General features: G+C 38.1%; 1 protein-coding gene across 1 annotated transcript in view; it reads left to right on the top strand.

Annotated features, from left to right (window-relative positions):
* The window catches only part of TRPC6 (transient receptor potential cation channel subfamily C member 6), a 76,547-nt gene that overhangs the window by 31,549 nt on the left and 24,377 nt on the right, over positions 1-20,621 (top strand). Inside the window, exon 2 of the mRNA XM_021529330.3 lies at positions 13,242-14,016. Within this exon, the coding sequence (XP_021385005.1) occupies positions 13,242-14,016 (775 nt within the window). The remainder of the gene's footprint in view (positions 1-13,241; positions 14,017-20,621) is intronic.

The raw sequence follows: 20,621 nt of genomic DNA, 5'->3' as shown, positions 1-20,621 counted from the left end.
GAAGAATGTTGTGGTGTTTTTCAGGTTTTTTTATAGTATATTAATTTCATAGTATATTATTATTTACAAGAAGTTTATTAATATCCTCTGGCAGGTTTTGAATATGGATAAAGTAGATGACAATATTGTCTCTAATAAGTGTTGGTGTAAAAATAAATGAAGGAGTTAAAGTGCTTGGGGAGAAGCGTATCACAAATGAGGTTAATTAACACATATGTCAGTAAGCAGCATTCAGTTTATACAAAAAAAAAAAACCCAGCAGAATGGAAATGGCTGTGGTAAAAGGGCACAGTTAAAATAAACTGAAGAATAGCAATGCTAGCAAGTGTGTGGAGTTTCTCTGCTTTTGAAATATCTTCCTGAATGTGACAACATTATGAGCTGAAGTGAAATTAATTTTTAAACATCTGCTAGCAACTCCACTGCTATCAGAAGGCTAATGCCTCAGGACTGTAATAGGACATTGCTTCATATCTGAGACATGACTTAAATATACCCTTCCCCAGCATTGCTTGAGTTTTCTTTCTTTTTTCCATTTTTTTTTTGGTCAGCAAAATTCAACCAGAATCTTTCTTGTACCTCCATCTCTACAGATCTGCCCATTCTAGCAAGCAGAACAGAATAAAGGCTGCTAGGTTAGGTTTACTCCTTGTTTCACAGATTTAGGCAGCCTTTCACATGCTGCACTTACCCACAGTGTTCAGCTGTGGCCATCACATCCCCTGCAGTTCCACAGCTGGGATTTTGCTGGAGCTCATACATATGTAACTGTACTTGAGGGCCCTACCTCTCCAGCCATTACTCTTTACTTTGGGAATATGAAATAGTGACTGTGGATAGTGTCACTTCCCTGTCTGCAGACAGCCCGAAGCCATAGTTTCATGAAGTATGAACTGCCTACTTCTCCTAAATTAGGTATCTGAGGTTTCCTGCCTTTATTTCAAAATCACCTGGTCCCCTCAGTATTAAGCTTTACAAGTAGTGAAGCACTATTAAATGAATTAAATCCTATTAAACTGAAACCCCATGTACTTGCATCTACTGTTTTTTCCCCTCTAAAGGTCAAGAGAAGCTATGCAAAGTATGTTTCACACATTATGGTGTGAACTATTCAGATGAGGGGAGCTATTAGGAAAAGGTTCTGACTGTGCTGTCAGGTGCCTTAAAGAACTTGAGGTTCAAACTAGGTTGGGAGAGCACAGGGGGAAGTTTTTCTCAGCTGTGTTTTTCACAGCTAATTACTCATGCAGGAAGAAGCTGATCATCAGAACCATGAGGCTTACCTGGGTGTTGTTCTCTAGCTGTGAGCCACAGTTGTATACAGTTTTGCAAAGGCAAGAGGAGTGAGATTTACAGGATGGTATATGGCACCAGTAGAACACCCACCAGTGTTGATGGAGAGTTTTTAGGCTCTTGCAGCAGCATTGAGATCTTGTGCCATTGAACTTTCACATTTCAGCCCTGGAATGGCTGAGAAGAATGGGCTGCTACAGAGCTAATCAGTTAGAGGTTGATTCCCTCATCTTTCACTGTACACAGATGTTAGTGTCTTTTAAAGTTGTTGTTTAATTTCAGACATTGATATTTATTATAAATCAAGATCAGCTGTCTGAATGCTTGAGTTCTTCAAATTCTCAGGAAAGACTACAGCTCAGGACAGTTTCTATTCCTTAAATTTATTTACATTAACCTCTTGAGTCTATTTTTTTGTCTTAGGCGTGAAGTGATTTTTATAAACATGAATCCATTAACTCTAAATTACCACTGTACTAAATCAGATTCTATGTCTCTCTGATAAATTGTGGCTTTACTCAGAGGAGCAACACAAATGTAATTTGGTCTCTAGTATATAGATATACCTTCCTGTTGCCTGATTTAATAAACTTTAACCATACTGGAGTTTACATAGCAAAATGTCCATAAATTTTTTTTTTTATTCAGCTAAATGTTTACAATGCCTATGTGATACAAATATTAAAACTATTGAGACTGGAATAGATCATAGCAGAAGCTTTTGGAATGTGCTCTAGGCTATGCAAACACCTACAGACATGGGAATGGTTCAAGAAAACTTTCTCATGTAGGCAACTATATGCAATTATATAAAATATTTGGTATACACATGATCTGTGTCTAAATATAAATATATAGAAAAGAGGCAATTCAATCCCAGCAGTGGATTTTTGTTGGCTGAATTTGTCTAGCTGCCCCTTGAGTCTGTTGTTAGTTTTTAATCACCTGTAGCATTGCGTGACATGTTGCACATATTAACTGCACAGTATGACAGAACACCTTCTTTGCCTTGCTTTGGATCAGTAATCTGTCCATTTACTTCCTGCTCCCTTTTCTTCAGTTTCTTTTGTAGGAATAAGTTACAGGCCCTGCTTGTACTTGTTTCTGAAAAAAAATAAATACAAAAGAAAGGAGGACAGGCAGAATAAACTATCATCTCTCCTTCCAAGTGCTACTTAAAAACACGCCTATTTGTGGTCAAAATTGAAGAAGACATGGCAGAAGGAAAATGCACATGATAAAAGGGTGATGTGTCTCCAGAGAGGTTTGAAAGTATTGTTCTGTCAATGCATTGGCATATATTCTCTAGATAGAGGGTGTGTGTATGTAAATGGGTTTCTGATTTTCATCAGCTCCCGCCAGTCTCTGGGATCCTCTGTAGCTCTTCATTAATGGACTTGTGAGGACTCAGAATTGTAGGCAAGAGAGCTGTGCATGAGCAGTCCTTGGGGCAGGGAATCAGAGCAGGATGCCAGCTGCAGGCATCCTATTTGTGAATTGTAGACAGTGAGTGGACAGGAGTATTAAATGCTGAGAAGATAACCTGGCCCTTCCAGACTTATTGGTTTCAACCTGTTTTCTGTTTAGAATTCACCAAAACTAGCAATGCAAGTCTTTCAGCTTTGCATTTTCCAGTTTTTTTCAGCTGAAGGACCACTATTACTGGTCTAAATATGATTAATATGCCCAGGTTCTGTTTATGTGATTGTGAAATGGGAAAGCACAACCCAGAGCTTGATAGAGAAAATCCACATAAAAATGTCTATTCTGCTTTTTCCCTGTCTTCTAAAACATCTGTCATCATCATAGATAGATCACTTAATGAGTGAATACAAAATGCTGGTTTAAAAAAATCTCCTTTATTTTGCATTGTAGCCTATTTTGAGTAAGAGCACACAGTAAATGTTTCAACAAAAGGAAAATACAAAGGAAAGTACAGAGTTGTGTCTAAGTGATTACTGTTGACAGTAGTCTTTGTGGTACAAACTGGTATTAGAATCAAAACTCCTCTGCTCACTTCCTGCCACTGATTCCCGTCCTCACACTGCCTCCCACCGGGAGACAGCACAAGGGTCTGCATCTGTGTGATAACCTGGGTTGGAGATCTGGGCATAGAGTAAGCATTTTTCTGGAGGGGTGTGGGGAAAAGAGGAGTTTACTTATTTCAGGAATGTTAATTTTCATTTAGATAGCTCCTTGCTTGGGATCAGCCTGGAGATATCCTGGCACATCTGTCAGGACACAGAATGACATGGGACAACAGTAGCCATGAGCAGCCAAAGCAGAGCAGAAGGTTTGGAGTGTTTCTAAAAGAATCTCATGAAACAGCATCCTGACCTATTCTATGAAGCAGTTAGCAAAAGTGATGCACTGTATAAAATATGACAGTACAGGAATTGACCTGTTTAGTTGAATAGAACTAAGGCTTTATCCTTTTGAAATTTAAAAAAAAAATTAAATTTGTCCCTGTATCTCTATGGGATCAACATTTTATGCAACAAGATTTGGAGAAAAAAAACACTGAACCATGTCTTTAGTTTATTGTTTAAAATATATTTTCTCTTTAAGAATCTTAGCATTTCCAACAGTTGAGAGCTAACATCAAGTGGTTTGTATATCATAGAAATCTGCTGTTTGTATCCAGTTTTAGCATTGGTACAAGTATCCACACTTTATTTAAAGTGCTTTTATTTATAACCAGTGGGACACAGCACTAAAGCACGTACTACATGGTAGCACAATGTTCCATGAGATATAAGAGAATTGTATCTTGCTTTTATTTGATTTCTTGTCACTTCATTCCTAAGGAACTCTGTGAAAGTAACAAGGACTATGGTGTTGATGTCTGCTATTTCACTGCTAATGTAATAATGTTCTGTTTATAGAGGCATGTTTGTCATAGGCAGACAGCTGTATTTGTGTTACAGCCACTATATTGATTGTGATCCTTCTAACTGAATAAAGTTTTAGCCTCGTTTTACAAAACCATGACTTGTTAGCTTCAGTGATTTAGTCTACAAATAATTGAGAGTAGTCTTATGATACTAATAATGAGAAGAGAGTTATGGAAACTTCAGTGGTGACTCTGATATGAACTGGATGTACTTTTTCAGGAGGCTCCTATCTAGGTAAACAAATGGTTCTTAAATTTCTATCTCAGATAAAGTCAAGCCTGGAATTCTTAAATTGCTTAAGTGGCTTACTAAGACAGAAAGGCCAGTGATACTTAGTGGAGAGGAGAAGCTTGCTTGAGGCAAGCAGGCACCTGGCAATTGTTGTCTACAATGGTCTTCCTGACAGTGAGTAATGAAAGCCATAACTCACCAGAGCTGCTGGGCACAGCAGCCTGCTGGCAGGGAGCTGCACTGTACAGCTCTGATAGCCCTGCAAAAGGCGTGGCTTGAAATGGGCAGAAAGCACTTGACCAGAAAATGGAGTTTCTGAAAGGGGAGGTGGTTTCAGGGCTAACAGAAGGAGCCTCAACGAGGAGCATCAGCAGCAGTGACAGTTAGGCATTGCCAGGTTACTGGGGGGTGAACAAGGGACAAGACATTACATTTAACAAAACATGCCAGCTCAGATAGACCTATATGAATTGTTTAAACCCCAAATACAAAACCATATAGAAACCTTCAGAAATTAATTATTTACTTCATCTCACAATGGTGATGTGTAAGACTGTAGGAATACAGAATTTAACATATCCCTTGGCATAAGCAAGTGGAATACCTCTATAAACACGTGACAGTGAAGACTGTGATGTTCTCCAGGTATTCATATAAAACCCACAAATTAGCAAAGTAGCCAGCTGATAAAACTATGCTAAAGTCATACTTTATATTTCATGTCTTCTAATTTTCCTTTTTATCCCCAGTCCAGAAGATAGAATACTAGCTTTAATTTGAATTATTAATACTCTTTGATGTTTGTTTTACTATTCTTAAACTAGTGAACTTTTTAAGGTCTGTCTCCAGAAGGGCAGAGGCTGCAACTAAGTTATACAGTAGGCACCAAGAAGAACTTCCTGAAAAACATGTAAGGAGTGTGGAATCCTGTATTTTTTTTATTAGATGCTGGGTATAGAGGAGAACAGTGGTGTTATCAAGTGCCAAGCTTAATAAAGTGTTCCATCTGGTGGGCACACACCAGTATTTTCTGCAAGAAACAGTACAGAAAAATAAATATTTTCTATCTTTAAACAACCTCATAGTTGAGGTTGAACATTGATCAAATAAGCTGTGAAAATAGGCAATTACACTTTAATTAAACTGTATTTTAAAGGGTGAATTAATGCATTCAACATTTTTTTACAGTTGAGAAAAATGTTTGAGCAGGTTTTACATAGAGAGGAACTAGTTTTGCAGACATAGCTAGACACCATTCTGAGCAAGATCAGCTGCTGGAAAGCTGGAATTCAATTTTTCAGTAATGACACTAAAATTAGGCTTTAAAATTTTTATATAAAGTTTATTGTCAAATGTTTTCAGCAGCCAGAATGAAATTATGAATGTGGTCAGTTACATCTCAATCTTCAGACCTACAAAATCCAGATCCATAGAAGTCTTTTAAAGCTTAAAATTATATTAGTCCTGAAAGAAAAGGATGCTATCTTTTGACACTCCATTCTAAGCAGCCTCAACCCATTTCTTCATGTCATCTGCCTTGCCTTACCATCCTAGGCTGACCCTGAGGTTAGCTCAGTTGGGGGATCAGAGCATGGTGCTAGTAACACCAAGGCTGTGGGTTTATTGCTCATTTGGGCTGTTTACATCAGAGCTGGACTCAAGAATTCTCATGGGTCCCTTCCAATTCAGAATATTCAGTAAATCAATTTGCTTTGCTTTGCAATTGTGATGTATAAAAGCCTCTGGGCTGGTAAAGCACTCTCTTCTTTTTTTATTGGGAAAGAATTTAAGTCTCACATCCCTCTTTAAAAGCTTCAAGAAGTCTCAGTGCTATAACCTTTTGTGTTGTTCCTGAAAAATCTGCAAGCTGACTCAGTTACAGTTTGCCAGGTTACTTTTTCTCCTTAGGCCATTTTTATCCAGACACTATTCTCCCAGTCATTTCCCTAAATGCTTCTATTTATTTGTCATTCCCATTTCAGTGGTTGGAAACTATTTCATCAATAATAAGCCACTGGTTTTTTTACTCAGCTAAGGGTGAAAATTAGGGTTAATGAATGACAAATGAAATAAGGAGCCTGGGAAATGTTTGTTTGCCTTATTTTGGGTGCTTTCTCTCCATCATCCATTAGATAGCCACTAAACTACTTTTCAGGAGAGAGAGAGAAAAACCTTTTTTTATTTCCTGAAGAAAGTGTTTGTCAGACTATTACCCTTCCAGGTTCACAAACTGTGACTGATGACACACGCTCTAAAACATAATTGTGTTTAACTGCTTCTGTGCAAAAGCATTTGCACAATGTAATCAATCAGCTTGGAGAAAACACTTCTCAGCACTCTATAAAGAAAACTTTGACAGTCCAGGTTTCAGAAAGACCTCCAGGACAGTTGCAGAATCAATCTGCACCAAAATTTCAAATAAAAGTCTTGAAGATTATATATTTCATACTGTGTGTTAGATGTACATCTTCTAATAAAAACCCCACAAGAGCGAAAATGCTCTTACTTTTACCTTTCATCTGCTACAAAATTAAATACTTAGAAGTTGTTAATTATGGTGTTTTCTTGCTTGTAAGACAGTCACTGTCAGTGACTATTTGCAATCTTTATTGTACATGTCCACAGATGGTTTTGGCTTGTTATGCACAGTGGTTTTCAGCCCCAGCTCACTTATAATTCACCACCAACTTCTAAGGGTTATGGAGGAACCTTGGATCCTCATGTCAAAGGATGAAAAACCCAAGGTTTTTCAGATACTTGTTTCAAGATATTTACTATCTTTACATTTAGAATTTCAATTTAATCTTACTTTCTAAAGCCTGTCATTTTCTGTCTCCTAGCATGGTATAATATAGAGGTTCACACCATGTGTCTGTCTAGGCTCCCATCCTATCTCTAGATAGATGGAGTTTATATTATTTAATATATATATTATTTAATATAGTAATTTATTTTAATGTATTATTTAATATATTAATTTAATATATATATTATTTAATATATTATTTAATATAATATATGCTGATATTATTTTATGTATATTATATATAATTTAATAAAATGGCAGATTATAGATAATATTATGTTATATGCTTCATATATATTTTTTATTTCTTATATAGAAGTATCATCAAGGGCAGTAGAAGAACAGAACATCCAAATCCAAATAATTAGATAGTTTCAAGCTAATTTATTATTGGGTGTTTGGTGCTAATGATCTTGTTTGATATTTCTTCCTATCTGATCTCCTAGCTAATTGCTAATTAGTGAGAGTTTACTAATAGCATAAGAGAATTAAATCTGAAAATTATTGATTTAGTTTAGCTTTTTTCTTCTGTTTGTAAAAATAAGCTCATGGCCTTCAAAGTTTTCTGGAAGTTTCCCCGCAGAGTTGGTTCAGAAGTGATTACTAATGGTTTCAGCCTTGTTTCAGCTGTGTACTTGACTTTGAACAAACAGTGGATATGGTTGTCACAGTGATTGGACAATTTTCAAAATTCTTGAGCTTCACAAGATTGATGAGTTTGTGATTAAAGCAGAGTGTCAACACAACTTTCTCCACTTAGTTTGCTCTGAGAGCATTTGTGTCTATGACTTTTTTTTTCTTTAGGATGCTGCAAATAGTGTCATCCTCCTTTCTTCCTTGCCATGTTTCCAGCCTGTAGTTTTGCATTGCTGGCAGTGTACATATGTACACATTTATTTTCTTTTAATGAGAACAGCAGGCTTTTTGTCTGGTTTTATATTCATATATGCAAGTCAGGGACTTCAGTGTGGTCTCTTACTAAAGCATGGTCCTGAAGATAGTAGCAAAGTTGGATATTTTGAGTTTATATATTCTTGAGATGTCAGTCTTCTTCTAAAGGTTAAAAACTTTTGAAGGAAAGCCAAACCTCAAGTTTAAATGCATTAACAGATTACTCTTATAAGATAATTTTAAAGTATTATAAGCTCTTTTAAGTGAGTAAAGGAAGATGAGAACTTTAACCTGTCACTATATCAGCTTGTTCAACTTCTAGCAGATATTGCAGAATATCTTACAAAACATTTTACTTTGGATTCTAATGCTGCAGATACTCACAGTTGTTTCCCATGCCCAAACTTTCCCAGCTTCACAACTCTTTGTAATGACAGTTCATATCCTCAAAGGGAGTTGAGGGTCAAAATCAGATCTTTCAGCACAGTTCTTTCAGTTCATAAATCTGAGACTCATTGTCTGAAACCTGATTAAGGAAAGTCAGCAAAGGCAGAATTCTGCCTCACAGGAGAATTCATAGTGCCTAAGTGATTTCTTGGATGTAAATGCATCTGAGAGATAGCCAAAGATGTGCTGCACCAAAAAAAATGGTATCTAATAATTTTACAACAAACACTGACCCAAGGGATTACTGTATTTTAAGTTTAGGAAGCTGTACTCAATAAGGGTTTTGTTCTGTGGCAGATTTAACTCATGGATGTAGCAGGAAATGAGATTAATTTCACTCAGCAAGATGAAGGCTGAGAGGAGATACAATTGCTATGAGTTTGTGCTTTGCAGGTAACTGCTGTCAGAGGAAAGTGCTACTTAGTTTGAGTAAAATAGATCTCAATTGGTGATTTTCAAATTTAGACTGAAAATCAGGTTAATGTTTCTGAGTACTAGAACAATCAAATTCAAGATTAGTGTTTCTGTCGGATTAGTGACAGACAAGAAAATTTCAGCAAGACAGCAAGAAAGACTCTTGAAAAAAGAAAAAGAAAAAAAAAAAGAAAAATATCAGACTCTTCAAGAAAGAGTCTGATATTTTAATGGGAATTGTTTGAGGTGATATCTGTACTTGTAAGGGACTTTACTCCATCTCCATCTGAGTCTATATTCCTGTGAAATTCTATGCATTAAAGGAGGCCTCTCACCTGATCTGCTGGGATTCTCTTTGAAACAATGGAAAAACATAGGTTCTCTACTTATAAAGTAGGTAGGAGAAATGTCTCTCCTTTATCTACAGAGAAGATATAAATGACTAATTTATACTAGACTTCTACTGATCCTAGGGTGGAAGTGAGATGAGTGGAGTACCATCCTGTATAATTCACAAACTCAATCTTACCATGCTTCTAGTGGAAGATATGGTAGAGACTGTGTGACCTTTGTTGCTCTCTTGCATTTAATTTCTAATTTTGTAGAACTCCTTGTGTAATATGATATCCAAAATGATTACAATATTCCAGCCTTGATCATACTGGCTCTTCAGTACTAAGGAGTAATGAGTATGGTACTTTAGACTGCATTTCCCCAAAGTACATTGACAGTGTCTTGCAACCTACAGTTATAGTCTGAGAAGGATGAGGTTTCAAGTGGCCTTAAGATTTATGTGGCCAGTATTGTGACATGGGCATCTATTAAAAAACTGAATTGGAAGGACCTTAGTGAGTGTAAAATAAATGTAAGAGCATCACAATAAAACAAGACTGAACATATTCTTCTGGATCATCAAATTCCTTTCCCTGAGCTTGGAGGCAATCAAGTCTCTTACACTTTTCTAAACAAACTCCTGAAGTAATGTTTGCTTCTCTATCTAGTTAAGCAGAAATAATAAAACAGAAAATTCAGCTTTCTGAGTTGCAATTAAACATACTTGTAGCCTTGTGCTGCAAGAACCAGTTTTAATGACAGATCCTTAAATTTAATTAACTGTAGTTGCAAATGGACAAGCCAGGACATTAATTTCATACATACGAAATGCATTTGATGTAGAAAATAATGATTACATTGAGATTATAGAGGTCTGCATCAGACATGTGATACAGGCCAGCAAACAATAAAAATATATTCCTTTTCATTCTATAATATGTTCTAATTCAGTTGATGAGCTACTGTATGAGGAATGTATGTATTTAATATCCCATTTAAGCAATGATTTTCTTCTAAATGCAGGCAAGGAAAGAGGAAGTGGTACTAGACAAAGACACTAATTCAAAGTATTCTTCACTGCAATGATTACTCTTTGCTTTGATAAACCATACTGAATATATTGTTAGAATAGAAATAGAATCTCTTTCCCTTATTTGAAAAATGAAAGAGGAAGTGTTTAATGAACAGCAGCTTTTGGCTGTGGGCTGTGTCAGTTCACCACCTCAGACTGATTAGGCTGGTGGACCCAGTGACAAAGGACCCAAGTGAAGCTGAGGTACTCAGTGCTTCCTTTGCCTCAGTTTTAATCAGTAAGATCTGTCCCCATTAGCATTATACTGGGTCAGTTAATCACCCCAGACTGCTGAAGCTGATGTATCTTAGCAAAAAGTGATGACCAGGATTCTGTTGAAGGATTTGTCTCCTTGTTCAAGGATCAAATGCTAGCAAAATAATTTTATACTAGTTTAGTTTTGCAGGACACATAAAGATGCATATTTTATATCAATGATGTTGTTATTGATAATTTAACTAAGATTTGAGTCTACACTGAACACATCTTTATTATTTGGAAGAAGTTTAAAAAATATGTTCCTATTTGTTGTGAGTTGAATTTATTATCTGTTTATAATCTGTTCAGAGGAGGCTCAAGTTGGACATCAGGAAGAATTTCTTCATGGAAAGGCTTGTTAAGCATCGGAAAGGACTGCACAGGGAGATGGTGCAGCCACTTGGTGCTTGATACTTAATGCTTTAAGGCTGACAAGGTAGTGATCAGTCAGAGGTTGGACTTGATGATCTAGGAGGTCTATTCCAACCTAAATTATTCTGTCCTGTGAAATAACTTCAGTATAAATTATTTAAATTACATTTAACAGTAGTTGGTTGCTGCACAGAAGAAATAAGCAGTTCAAGATAGCTAGGGAATTATATAGATAGGGAGCTACTGCAGTTAAATAATCATTTTACTCAAATCTGAGAAGCCAGTGTGGAGCTAAGAAAGTTGGAAAACCTGGTGCACTTAAAAGATGGTAGAGAGCAACCTTGCCATGATTTCTCCCTCTGCACCCTTGGATGCCAGGTCTCAGGACTCTGTGTCTGGTTGGTTAAATTAAAGCCCAAGTCAGTCTACCTTAAATGTAGGTAACACCTCACACTGCTAAGGACCTTCTCTGGTACAAAAGAACAAATCAATAAAAAATGTGTATAAAATTTTGCACTGCTTTTTTGATGTTGCACAAATGTGATGTCACTGAATTGTGAAAATACAGCAAGGTTATAGAATTGAACACATACACAGGAAAACTAGGATAAATGTAAAAAAACACCTCATATAGTTTTTTTCAGAGCTACATTTCACAGTTCATAGGATTCTCATTTATCAGTAGGGAAAAAGGTTTGCTTTCAAAATAAATTTAAACATAAAATTAAACATTTCTTTGCTTGATTTAAATATTTAGTGCTTCCCTACTAGCAATTCTGAAAAATTATTTATTAAAAATATCAAATAATGAAACTAATAATTGTAATTAATAGTTAGTGTTGTCAGTTGTGATATATTCCTCATTCCATATCTATTATTATCTTGCAGAAAAATGATCCTTTTATATTTAAGACTTTGGCAATTTCAGGTATTTCCAAAGCTGCAGAGACAGTTTCTTTAGAACAGAGAAGGCAAGATGTAGAAAGAAAATTTATATTAGAGCTAAATCTAAACTACTTAGAACAAATAATACTTTCTAATGTTACTTTTTGTGAAGAAATTTTGAATTACAAAGGACTAATTTTTTTTACTGACATTTAAATTAATATTCATTAGTATTTAATGAATAAAATAATGCTCATGGTTATTTTTTGTGGGAAATACTGACTGTAGTGAAGTGTATTTGAGCATATGTATGTAAAGAATAATTCAGATACTGTTCAGTAAAGAAAAAGATGAAGTTTTGAGGAATATTAAGTAGTTTAGCAGAGTAATTCTAGAAGAGAAAATTATTTGCAATTTAATTTCTACTGAAGATTGGGATCTTAATTGGCTGAAATAAGGTTGAATTAGTGAATTAGACTTTCTTATTTTTAAAGAGAATATAGCACATTTTGTAACATTTCTCAGAAAACTTAAGTTTGATATGTTCACTTTCTAATAATGATTAAATAATAATTAATAAGGTATTTAATAATTATGGTTGGAAATAGCTGAGGATTTCAGTAGTAGCAGACTGGACAACATTTCAGAGCTATCATGAATCAAGAATTAGCAGGATTTGTTGGCAAGCCCCTGAGTGAAGGAATAAATAGCATATCAAGATTATGAACTGCAATAATGAAAAGAATGGTGGAGATGGGATGTAAGAGATGTCATACAATGTATTTGATGTGCTTTTGTCTTGTCCAGATTCAGTTAGTGCCTGAACATTCCATTATAGACGTCAGAAAAATATCAGCAGGGTGAAGAGGAGAAACCAGAGCCAAAATATAAGTTAGATGGTGGCTGAAGTAGAGAGAATAAGAGCAGGTGAAGTCAACCTGACTGCTTTTGTGAAGCAGAAGGAAGTTCAGAGAGTTTCCATCTTTGTGTGCCCTGCTGTCCTGAGCAATCTCTCATTTCTCATCCCATAACTGCTGACTCCTTTCACACTGTGGCTTATTCTCACTCTGAGCTGGGAGGACAAAATGAGGAAAAAAAGTGTAGTTTTAAAGGATGATTGATGACACCATTTTCTTCTTGTTGAAATAAAATGTAGCTGGCTACAGATTGTCGGGTTCTATAGTTAACCGTGGTTATCAGATGCATCGAGAGCAGGGTTTCTGGTGTCCCTGCTGCATTCAAAATACACAGCAGATAAAGAAGTAGGATATTTTTATTAATTATTATTCAAAGTGGAAATGCCCTTGCATACAGAACAACTAATGATTTCTCTGTGTGCACACAGCCGGGGCAGCGAGAGCAGACTGGCGCTGCGGCGACAGACCATCCTGCGGGAGAAGGGCAGGAGGCAGGCCAGCCGGGGGCCTGCCTACATGTTCAATGACCACTCCACCAGCCTGTCCCTGGAGGAGGAGCGCTTCCTGGATGCCGCCGAGTACGGAAATATTCCGGTGGTTCGCAAAATGCTGGAAGAATGTCCCTCTCTCAATGTCAACTGCGTGGACTACATGGGACAGAACGCCTTGCAGCTGGCGGTGGCCAACGAGCACCTGGAGATCACAGAGCTGCTGCTGAAGAAGGAGAATCTGGCCCGGGTGGGGGACGCCTTGCTTTTGGCCATTAGCAAGGGCTACGTTCGGATAGTGGAAGCCATCCTGAACCACCCCGCGTTTGCCGAAGGCAAGAGGCTGGCTCTGAGTCCCAGCCAGTCGGAGCTGCAGCACGATGACTTCTACGCGTACGACGAGGACGGCACGCGGTTCTCCCACGACGTCACGCCCATCATTCTGGCCGCTCACTGCCATGAGTACGAGATCGTGCACACCCTGCTGCGGAAAGGAGCTCGCATCGACAGGCCACACGACTACTTCTGCAAGTGCAGTGAGTGCAATCAGAAACAAAAGCATGACTCTTTCAGCCATTCTAGATCCAGGATCAATGCCTACAAAGGTCTGGCCAGCCCTGCTTACCTGTCTTTGTCCAGTGAAGACCCTGTCATGACTGCCTTAGAGCTCAGCAATGAGCTGGCTGTGCTTGCCAACATTGAAAAAGAGTTCAAGGTGAGTAGAGGGACGCTGATTATGGCAGACACAGAACTGCAAACTTTATCCTTCATAAATCAGCAAAATAATGTGGGAAAAGACACAGTTTTTAATGAATGGAAGATTTAAATCTTTGTGCATATCCCATTGCCATGTGCCAATTGTAATTCATGCTGCTTATGTAGAATGTGCCAATGAACTAATTTTCTACTTCCTGTCAGGCGGGAGAATGAAGGAGGCCCTTCAAACCCATGGCTGAAGCTGGTTTAGGGCAGGGGAAAGAGGAGACTAAAGTGGTACATTTTAGTCACTTATGGCAGACAAGTTGCATGATTTATTAAACGCTCACGCATTCACTTTAGTTTCTTGTATTTGGACTTGAAGCTTTCATACTTACAGTGTATTGCATTCCTTCACAGGGAGGATTCTAAAGAAATGTCCTCCTTTCTAATGTGCTATTCTGATATTTCTGTTCACTTCTTCCTTTTTCTTACTTATTTGTGCTTGGTTATATTTGAACTCTGTAGAATTCAAAGGCAGTTTCAGTGTTAGAAATTTTAGTATTTCATAAATGCATGTTTTTGAAAAAAAATATTAATAGTTGAGACCCAGGCTCCACAGTCTCTTGAAGCATGAGTTAAGGCAGTAAGAATGCAAGGTGTTATCTGTCAGTAAAGGCAAAGTCAGACCTTGTGCAAACATTGCCAATGTTATTTATGACCTGGGTTAGCTAAAATCACTTAGCGTGGGTTTGCCTCATGGGACCCTGTTGAAAGCAGGTGCTCCTGTGACAGGGCAATATATATAGACTTCGCTAGCAGGAGATCAACATCCTTCCAAAGCTATAACAGAATAATTTACAATATTGTGTTAGCAAGTGTTTGAAGTTATCATGATCAATATTTAACAATAATCTTAGCAGTGCTACAGTTCACAAAACTGTGAACCTGTCTCTTCTCAGCCAACCTGAGCTGAGGTGCTGCAGTTCTGAATTAATTCCCCTGGACTTGTGTTCATAGGTGGCACCAGAAGCTGGAGTATTTATTGGAGAGGGAAAATAAGGAACAGAAATGTACAAGGTGATCTTAAAAACAGCAGCTGAACTGCTGAAATTGGAAGGAAGTAAAAAAAAACCCAAAATGCTGAGAGGGCCATTTGAGATTATTGCAGAAAATTAATGTCTGCCCCATGAAGTCCCTGGCAGAAACGTTTAGGACCTCAGTGGACTGAGACTTCATCCACTGATTTCATGTATAGTTCAATGAAGATTATTGAAACCACATAGTTCTTTCTCTTTAGCAGCTGCTGATGGCAACAAAAGGACTTGATGAACTTAAAACAGAGTAAATTTAGAACAGAGCTAAAGACCATTTTTCATAAACCATAAGTGCAGCCTGTTAAGTTCACAGCTATATTGAGATAAATGGCATGTCTGATTTGTAGGAACTGTATAGATCCCTTTACCACAGTTGGAGTGGCACAAGCTAAGATTATTATAAAGATAAATAAACTCATCATCTGGAGCAGCCAGAGGTGCCCTTCAAATGTATGCACAATCAGTGAGATGAATGGGAGCACAGTACCTGTCCGTGGCACCACCAGGGAGGGAATGGAGTAGACAGGTGAGAACCTAAGTAGGCTGGGTCACAGAACAAGCTTCTGTAGCCAGCTCTGAAGTGCCATGAGGAGGTCCTTCTTTGGTGACTTTTGCTTTTCCAGTTCCTCTTTTGTCTTAGTTGCTCTCTGTAAAATGAGAGCTTCACTTCTAGCTTAGTGTTGTACAGAGAATTTTAACAGATTTTGGATACTGTCCCTCAGCAGAAACAGGAGATGAGAGACAAAGCAGCTCCATACTGCTGGGCATTTATCATCCAGGCTCTGCTGGGAATATGCATACTCTTTGGAGAGAGTGGAGTGGAATATGAGCCCTGAGGAGCACAAGCACAAGGCAAAATTTAACTCTCCAAAAATTTGGAGAGCAGGAAACTGGCAACATAATGTCTTTTGGGAATGTTTTTTAGATATTAAAACCATGTGTTGGTTCTGGATAAATACTAAAGACTGTGGAGTACATTTATAACTGAATTTATGAGAGCTGACATTTACACTATTGATAAGCAGTGATATTTACAATATCTAGACAGGCCAGAGACTTGACTGCAAAAGACCTGCCTTAGGTTCAGTGGAGGGAGTACAAGTGTGTAAAAGTTACAAGAAATGGAGACTGTCAGCTTTACTGAGTCTGGGCTTGTTTGCACTTCTGTAAGCTTATATCCCTGCTTGCAGCAATTAATCTAAAAAATTGTTACCCTTGCTTTATTTCAGGAGTTTGTTACAATTATTTGGAGAATGTGGTCACTGCATAAAAGTGTGGGTTTGGTAAAAATGCTTTACATGTGTCAGTGTAACCAAAACAAGTATATTTTTAGAGCATAGGTTAAGTGGACATGGCAAATCTTTAGCTCCACCTAGGGTTAGCCTGAGCCATTTAAAGTATTTCAAATCTTACCTAAATTAAAACTGAGGTTTCTGGCAACACACCATTTTAGGTTACCTATTTTATAGTGCTTCTTTATTGTAGCAGGGAAACTTTCAAGTGGTTGCCTATGGCAGCAGTGACACAGGTAATTTCCAGGTCTTCCTCAGAGGCAAAGGAAGGATCAGTGCTAAACTGTGATGCTGGTTGTTTTGTGACTGTCCTATAAGTTGTTTCTCTCTTCCAATATTAGAGAGAACACTGGCCCTGAAACTGTGTCATACAAAATAGGAAATACCATAGTCAGGGGAAACTATTATTCTCTGGAATAAATCCCTTCCTTTCTACAAACCCATGCAGTACTGTCATCCAGAATTACACGCCTTTTGCATTTTGTTGCAGGTATTAAAAGTGTTGCAGTATTCAAGAGTGTTTTGGAGAAAAAATACTTTATTAGGAGTAAAATCAGAATAAAGTAGATTACTTCTGAAGGAAGAATAGCTGGACTGGTGTGTAAAGCACAGCATAAAAATATTTCTGTACCAAACAAATAGCTAATTCAAGGTTCTTAAGTAATTCTGAGATCTTCAGGATTTTCTGAAGATTATTTAATTTAGTTTTGTGTCATAGAACCAGCAAATGGTTTGGGCTGTAAGTGACCTTAAAGACCCTTTATTTCCGGCCCCACTGCCAGGGCAGGGAACCTTCCATTGGCCAAGTTACTCAGACCCCTATCTAACATGGTCTTGAACATCTCCAGGGATGGAAAATCCTCTAAGGACAACCTATTCCAGTGCCCTACCACTCTTAAAGTAAAGAATATTTTCCTAATATATAGTCTAAACCTATGCTCCTTCAGCTTAAGGACATTGGCTCTGGTCCTGTCCCACCAGGCCTTTTTCTGAAGTCACTCTCCAGCTCTCTTGGAGCCCCTTTAGGCACTGGAAGGTTCTATGAGGTCTCTCTGGAGCCTCATCTTCTCCAGGCTGAACGGCCCCATCTCTCTAAGCCTGTCTGCATGGGAGAGGTGCTCCAGCCCTCTGATGGTCTCTGTTGGCCTCCTTTGGACTTGCTCCAACAAGTGAATCTCTTTCTTATGTTGGGGACTCCAGAGCTGGACAAGCCCTGCAGGTGGGGTCTGAGCACAGCAGAGCAGAGGGGCAGAATCCCCTCCCTGCCCCTGCTGCCCACACTGCTTTGGATGCAGCTCAGGACACAGCTGACTCTAGGCTGCAGTCTCACATTGCTGGCTCACGTTAAGTTTTTCATCCACAACACACCCAGTCCTACTTCCTGTGGTTTTTCTTGATCCTTTCTTTGCCCAGCCCGTGCTTGCACTAGGGATTGCCTCAACGCAAGTGCAGGACATGACTTAGTGTTCAGCTTTACAAAGTTTGATATCATATAGAATATTTTTTTTTTTGGAGATGGTCTTCATGTTTTCTGTCATCTCAATGGTTTGCCCACCTAAAAGCTAATACCTTTACTATATACATAAAGATGTAGATGATACATGACAAATATTGTCCTGCAGAGATGTGACCTGAAGTTTTGAGAGAGACAGTTGTGGCCCAGTTCTGTATTATCAAAATGGATAAGATTAGCATTTATTATAAAGTCCACTGCAACTATAATGGCAACTGACTGGTTTGTTGTTTAAAGGGATGAAATGGAAAATGTGTTTTCGAGTTAAACATAGATATATTACTCAATTTGCTTTTCTGATGAGAAGCAAAATTCAATTTACCATCTCAAAATCTAACTTTCTGGGGTTTTTTGTTTGTTTGTTTTTAATTTATACAACTGCCATTACAGAAATGGAACTCCTGTCTTCACTACAGCTGTTGTCAGCTTTCCTGAAGAAAAAGAACATCACATGTTAGAGAAGGAGTGAAGCACAGAAAGTGTAAGGGCCACCTTTGAAAGGGAAATAATGTATTTAGCTACCTACTGTGACACCTAAATTCAACATTACATCCCACTTTGAAATCCTAAGTTTTAGTAGAGCAGTATCCATATTTCTGATCTTGACCTCTACAGATCACTGAGCAGAGCCAGGACATGGTCTGGAGCACTGCTCCGTCTCATCCATGGGGTTCAGTGTCATCCTGCATCCTGAGAGCTTTCTCATCCGAGGCACAATCTGCAGGGCAGCAGGGGCCTGTGACTGGTCACAGGGGACTGTGTGATAAGAGTCTTTCCTTTGGGAGATACAGCTGTAGTGATGCTCTCCTGGTCTCCTGGCTGTGGTCTCATATGCATGTCAGAGGTAAAGCAGGGCATGGTCAATTGAGGTTTTCAGAGTGACAAGAGTCTGCTTGCTCCCTTACTTGGCACCCCAAGACAGTCTGCCACTTTAAGGACAGGTGACTCCTCTCAGCAGTGTCACTCTCACCCCTCCGCCACCAGCATTGTTCCCCTAGTTCCTTCTCCCCACAGTGCTCACCCCAAATCATCACCTCCCTTCTGCAGGTGGGAGCAGCTAGTACTGCTCCCTCATCTTTGGTGGTGTGAAATTTGGCACAATTTGTTTTTTTCCTAAACTGCTGAGGAGCCCTGAGCCAATGTTGTTACAAGCCTCCAACTGTAATTTAATTTCTAACTGCACTCTAAAGATTCTCAGGAATGTCTGTTTTTTAAATCACTAAGTTTACAACATGCAGTAAAGGAGAGCTCATTATCCATGCCTTTGTCCATTTTTGAAAATAAGTTAAGCCAAACAAATTGCCCGGTTCCCTTGGCTCACATAAATTGTAGGAGACACTTGAGACCCAGGGAGGGGGAGCTTTATTTGTGTGTGTGACAGAGAGACACTGAAGAGTGTATCAGTCATATTTGCTGTCATTTCATTTTTGTTCTGCCTTCAGCTGACTTTACCTGTGCCATGGCTGAGGTGGAGCAAGTGATGGGAACTGCTCAGTTTCCCAAAGCTCATTTGCCATAACCCGACTGTCTACCACCACTGGTCACAGCTGTGGCAGTTTTTCATGGAAGGGGGAAATGTTTTATTGTATTTGCAAATGAGAAAATAAACTGATGCATTTTATGGACGAATTTAAGGGGTGCTAATATATACTGTGGTACTGTGTACAAACCTAAATTCAGAAGGGATAATTCTCCTGTAAAATAATGATCTCCTCATATCATGTTTTGCAAGTCCTATTCAGTTGTTGGTCACTTGAGCTGAAAATACAGATGAAGAGTGTGGATGTGTGTGTGGATGTATGTACCTATCTTCTACCAAAAAAAATACACACACTAATAAGGCTTCATAAGTTCTTATGAAGGCCAGATGATATTGTTCTTATGTTTATTGAAAGTTATTTGGTTTCTTATATTAGTATTCAAGGGTCAAATATAAGTTTGGAAAAGTGAGTAGTTAACCGTGCAAGGGTGGGTAGTTGCTTCTATGTTTCTCCCTTATCTATGAATTTAAAATGGCTAATTTTCCTTTCATTTGGAAGAGAAAATTCATGTGTTAAAAATACTGAATAGTGAAACTTAGCTTCTGCACAAAAATGAAAGCCAAACAGAAGGTGAAATATTACTCTCAAAAAATGTCTTTCTTTTCTGTCTTTTGTAGTGCCAGAAGTCAGCATATTGGTTAACCTCTCCTGTTATTCATCTGAATGCAGAGAAAACAAATAATGCAATAATAAATTATTCAGAAGGACAAGAAATTATTAGTTTTAGTATTTAGCTTCTGTTGTCTTTGTAGATAAATGACGTTGAAGTGCCTTTTACTCTTATGAGAGATCTGAGTTACCTTGTTTATATTATATTATTAAAAAAATAAATCACTAGCAGTTTTATGTAGATGTCTGTAAATATTTGTCTGTGAATGCTTGCATCCATCTAAGCAAAGTGAAGTGTAAAACTCGCATGCAATCCTTTAATCTATCCAAGTAATAAACTGTTATTGTAGTGTTGTGGGTAATAAAGCACAAAGGTGCATGAAGTACACCCTCAGCAAAGAAATTAGGGTATCTTGTATGCTCATTCTCTTCTAGGATGAAGTATTGGATGCATTAAATGGCAGTTAGTATGAAGGAAGTACTTAAAGAGAAGGGGCTAACTCGATACTAAGAGTGGAAGAAAGGGAAATACCCTGAAGAACACACTGGAAGAGGGGAAAATCTGTCTGTGT

The sequence above is a fragment of the Lonchura striata genome, chromosome 2, assembly GCF_046129695.1.
Source record: "Lonchura striata isolate bLonStr1 chromosome 2, bLonStr1.mat, whole genome shotgun sequence".
In the NCBI taxonomy this organism is placed as follows: domain Eukaryota; kingdom Metazoa; phylum Chordata; class Aves; order Passeriformes; family Estrildidae; genus Lonchura; species Lonchura striata.
Note: the sequence above shows the minus strand (reverse complement) of the source record. Positions and strands in the feature narration are given on the sequence as shown.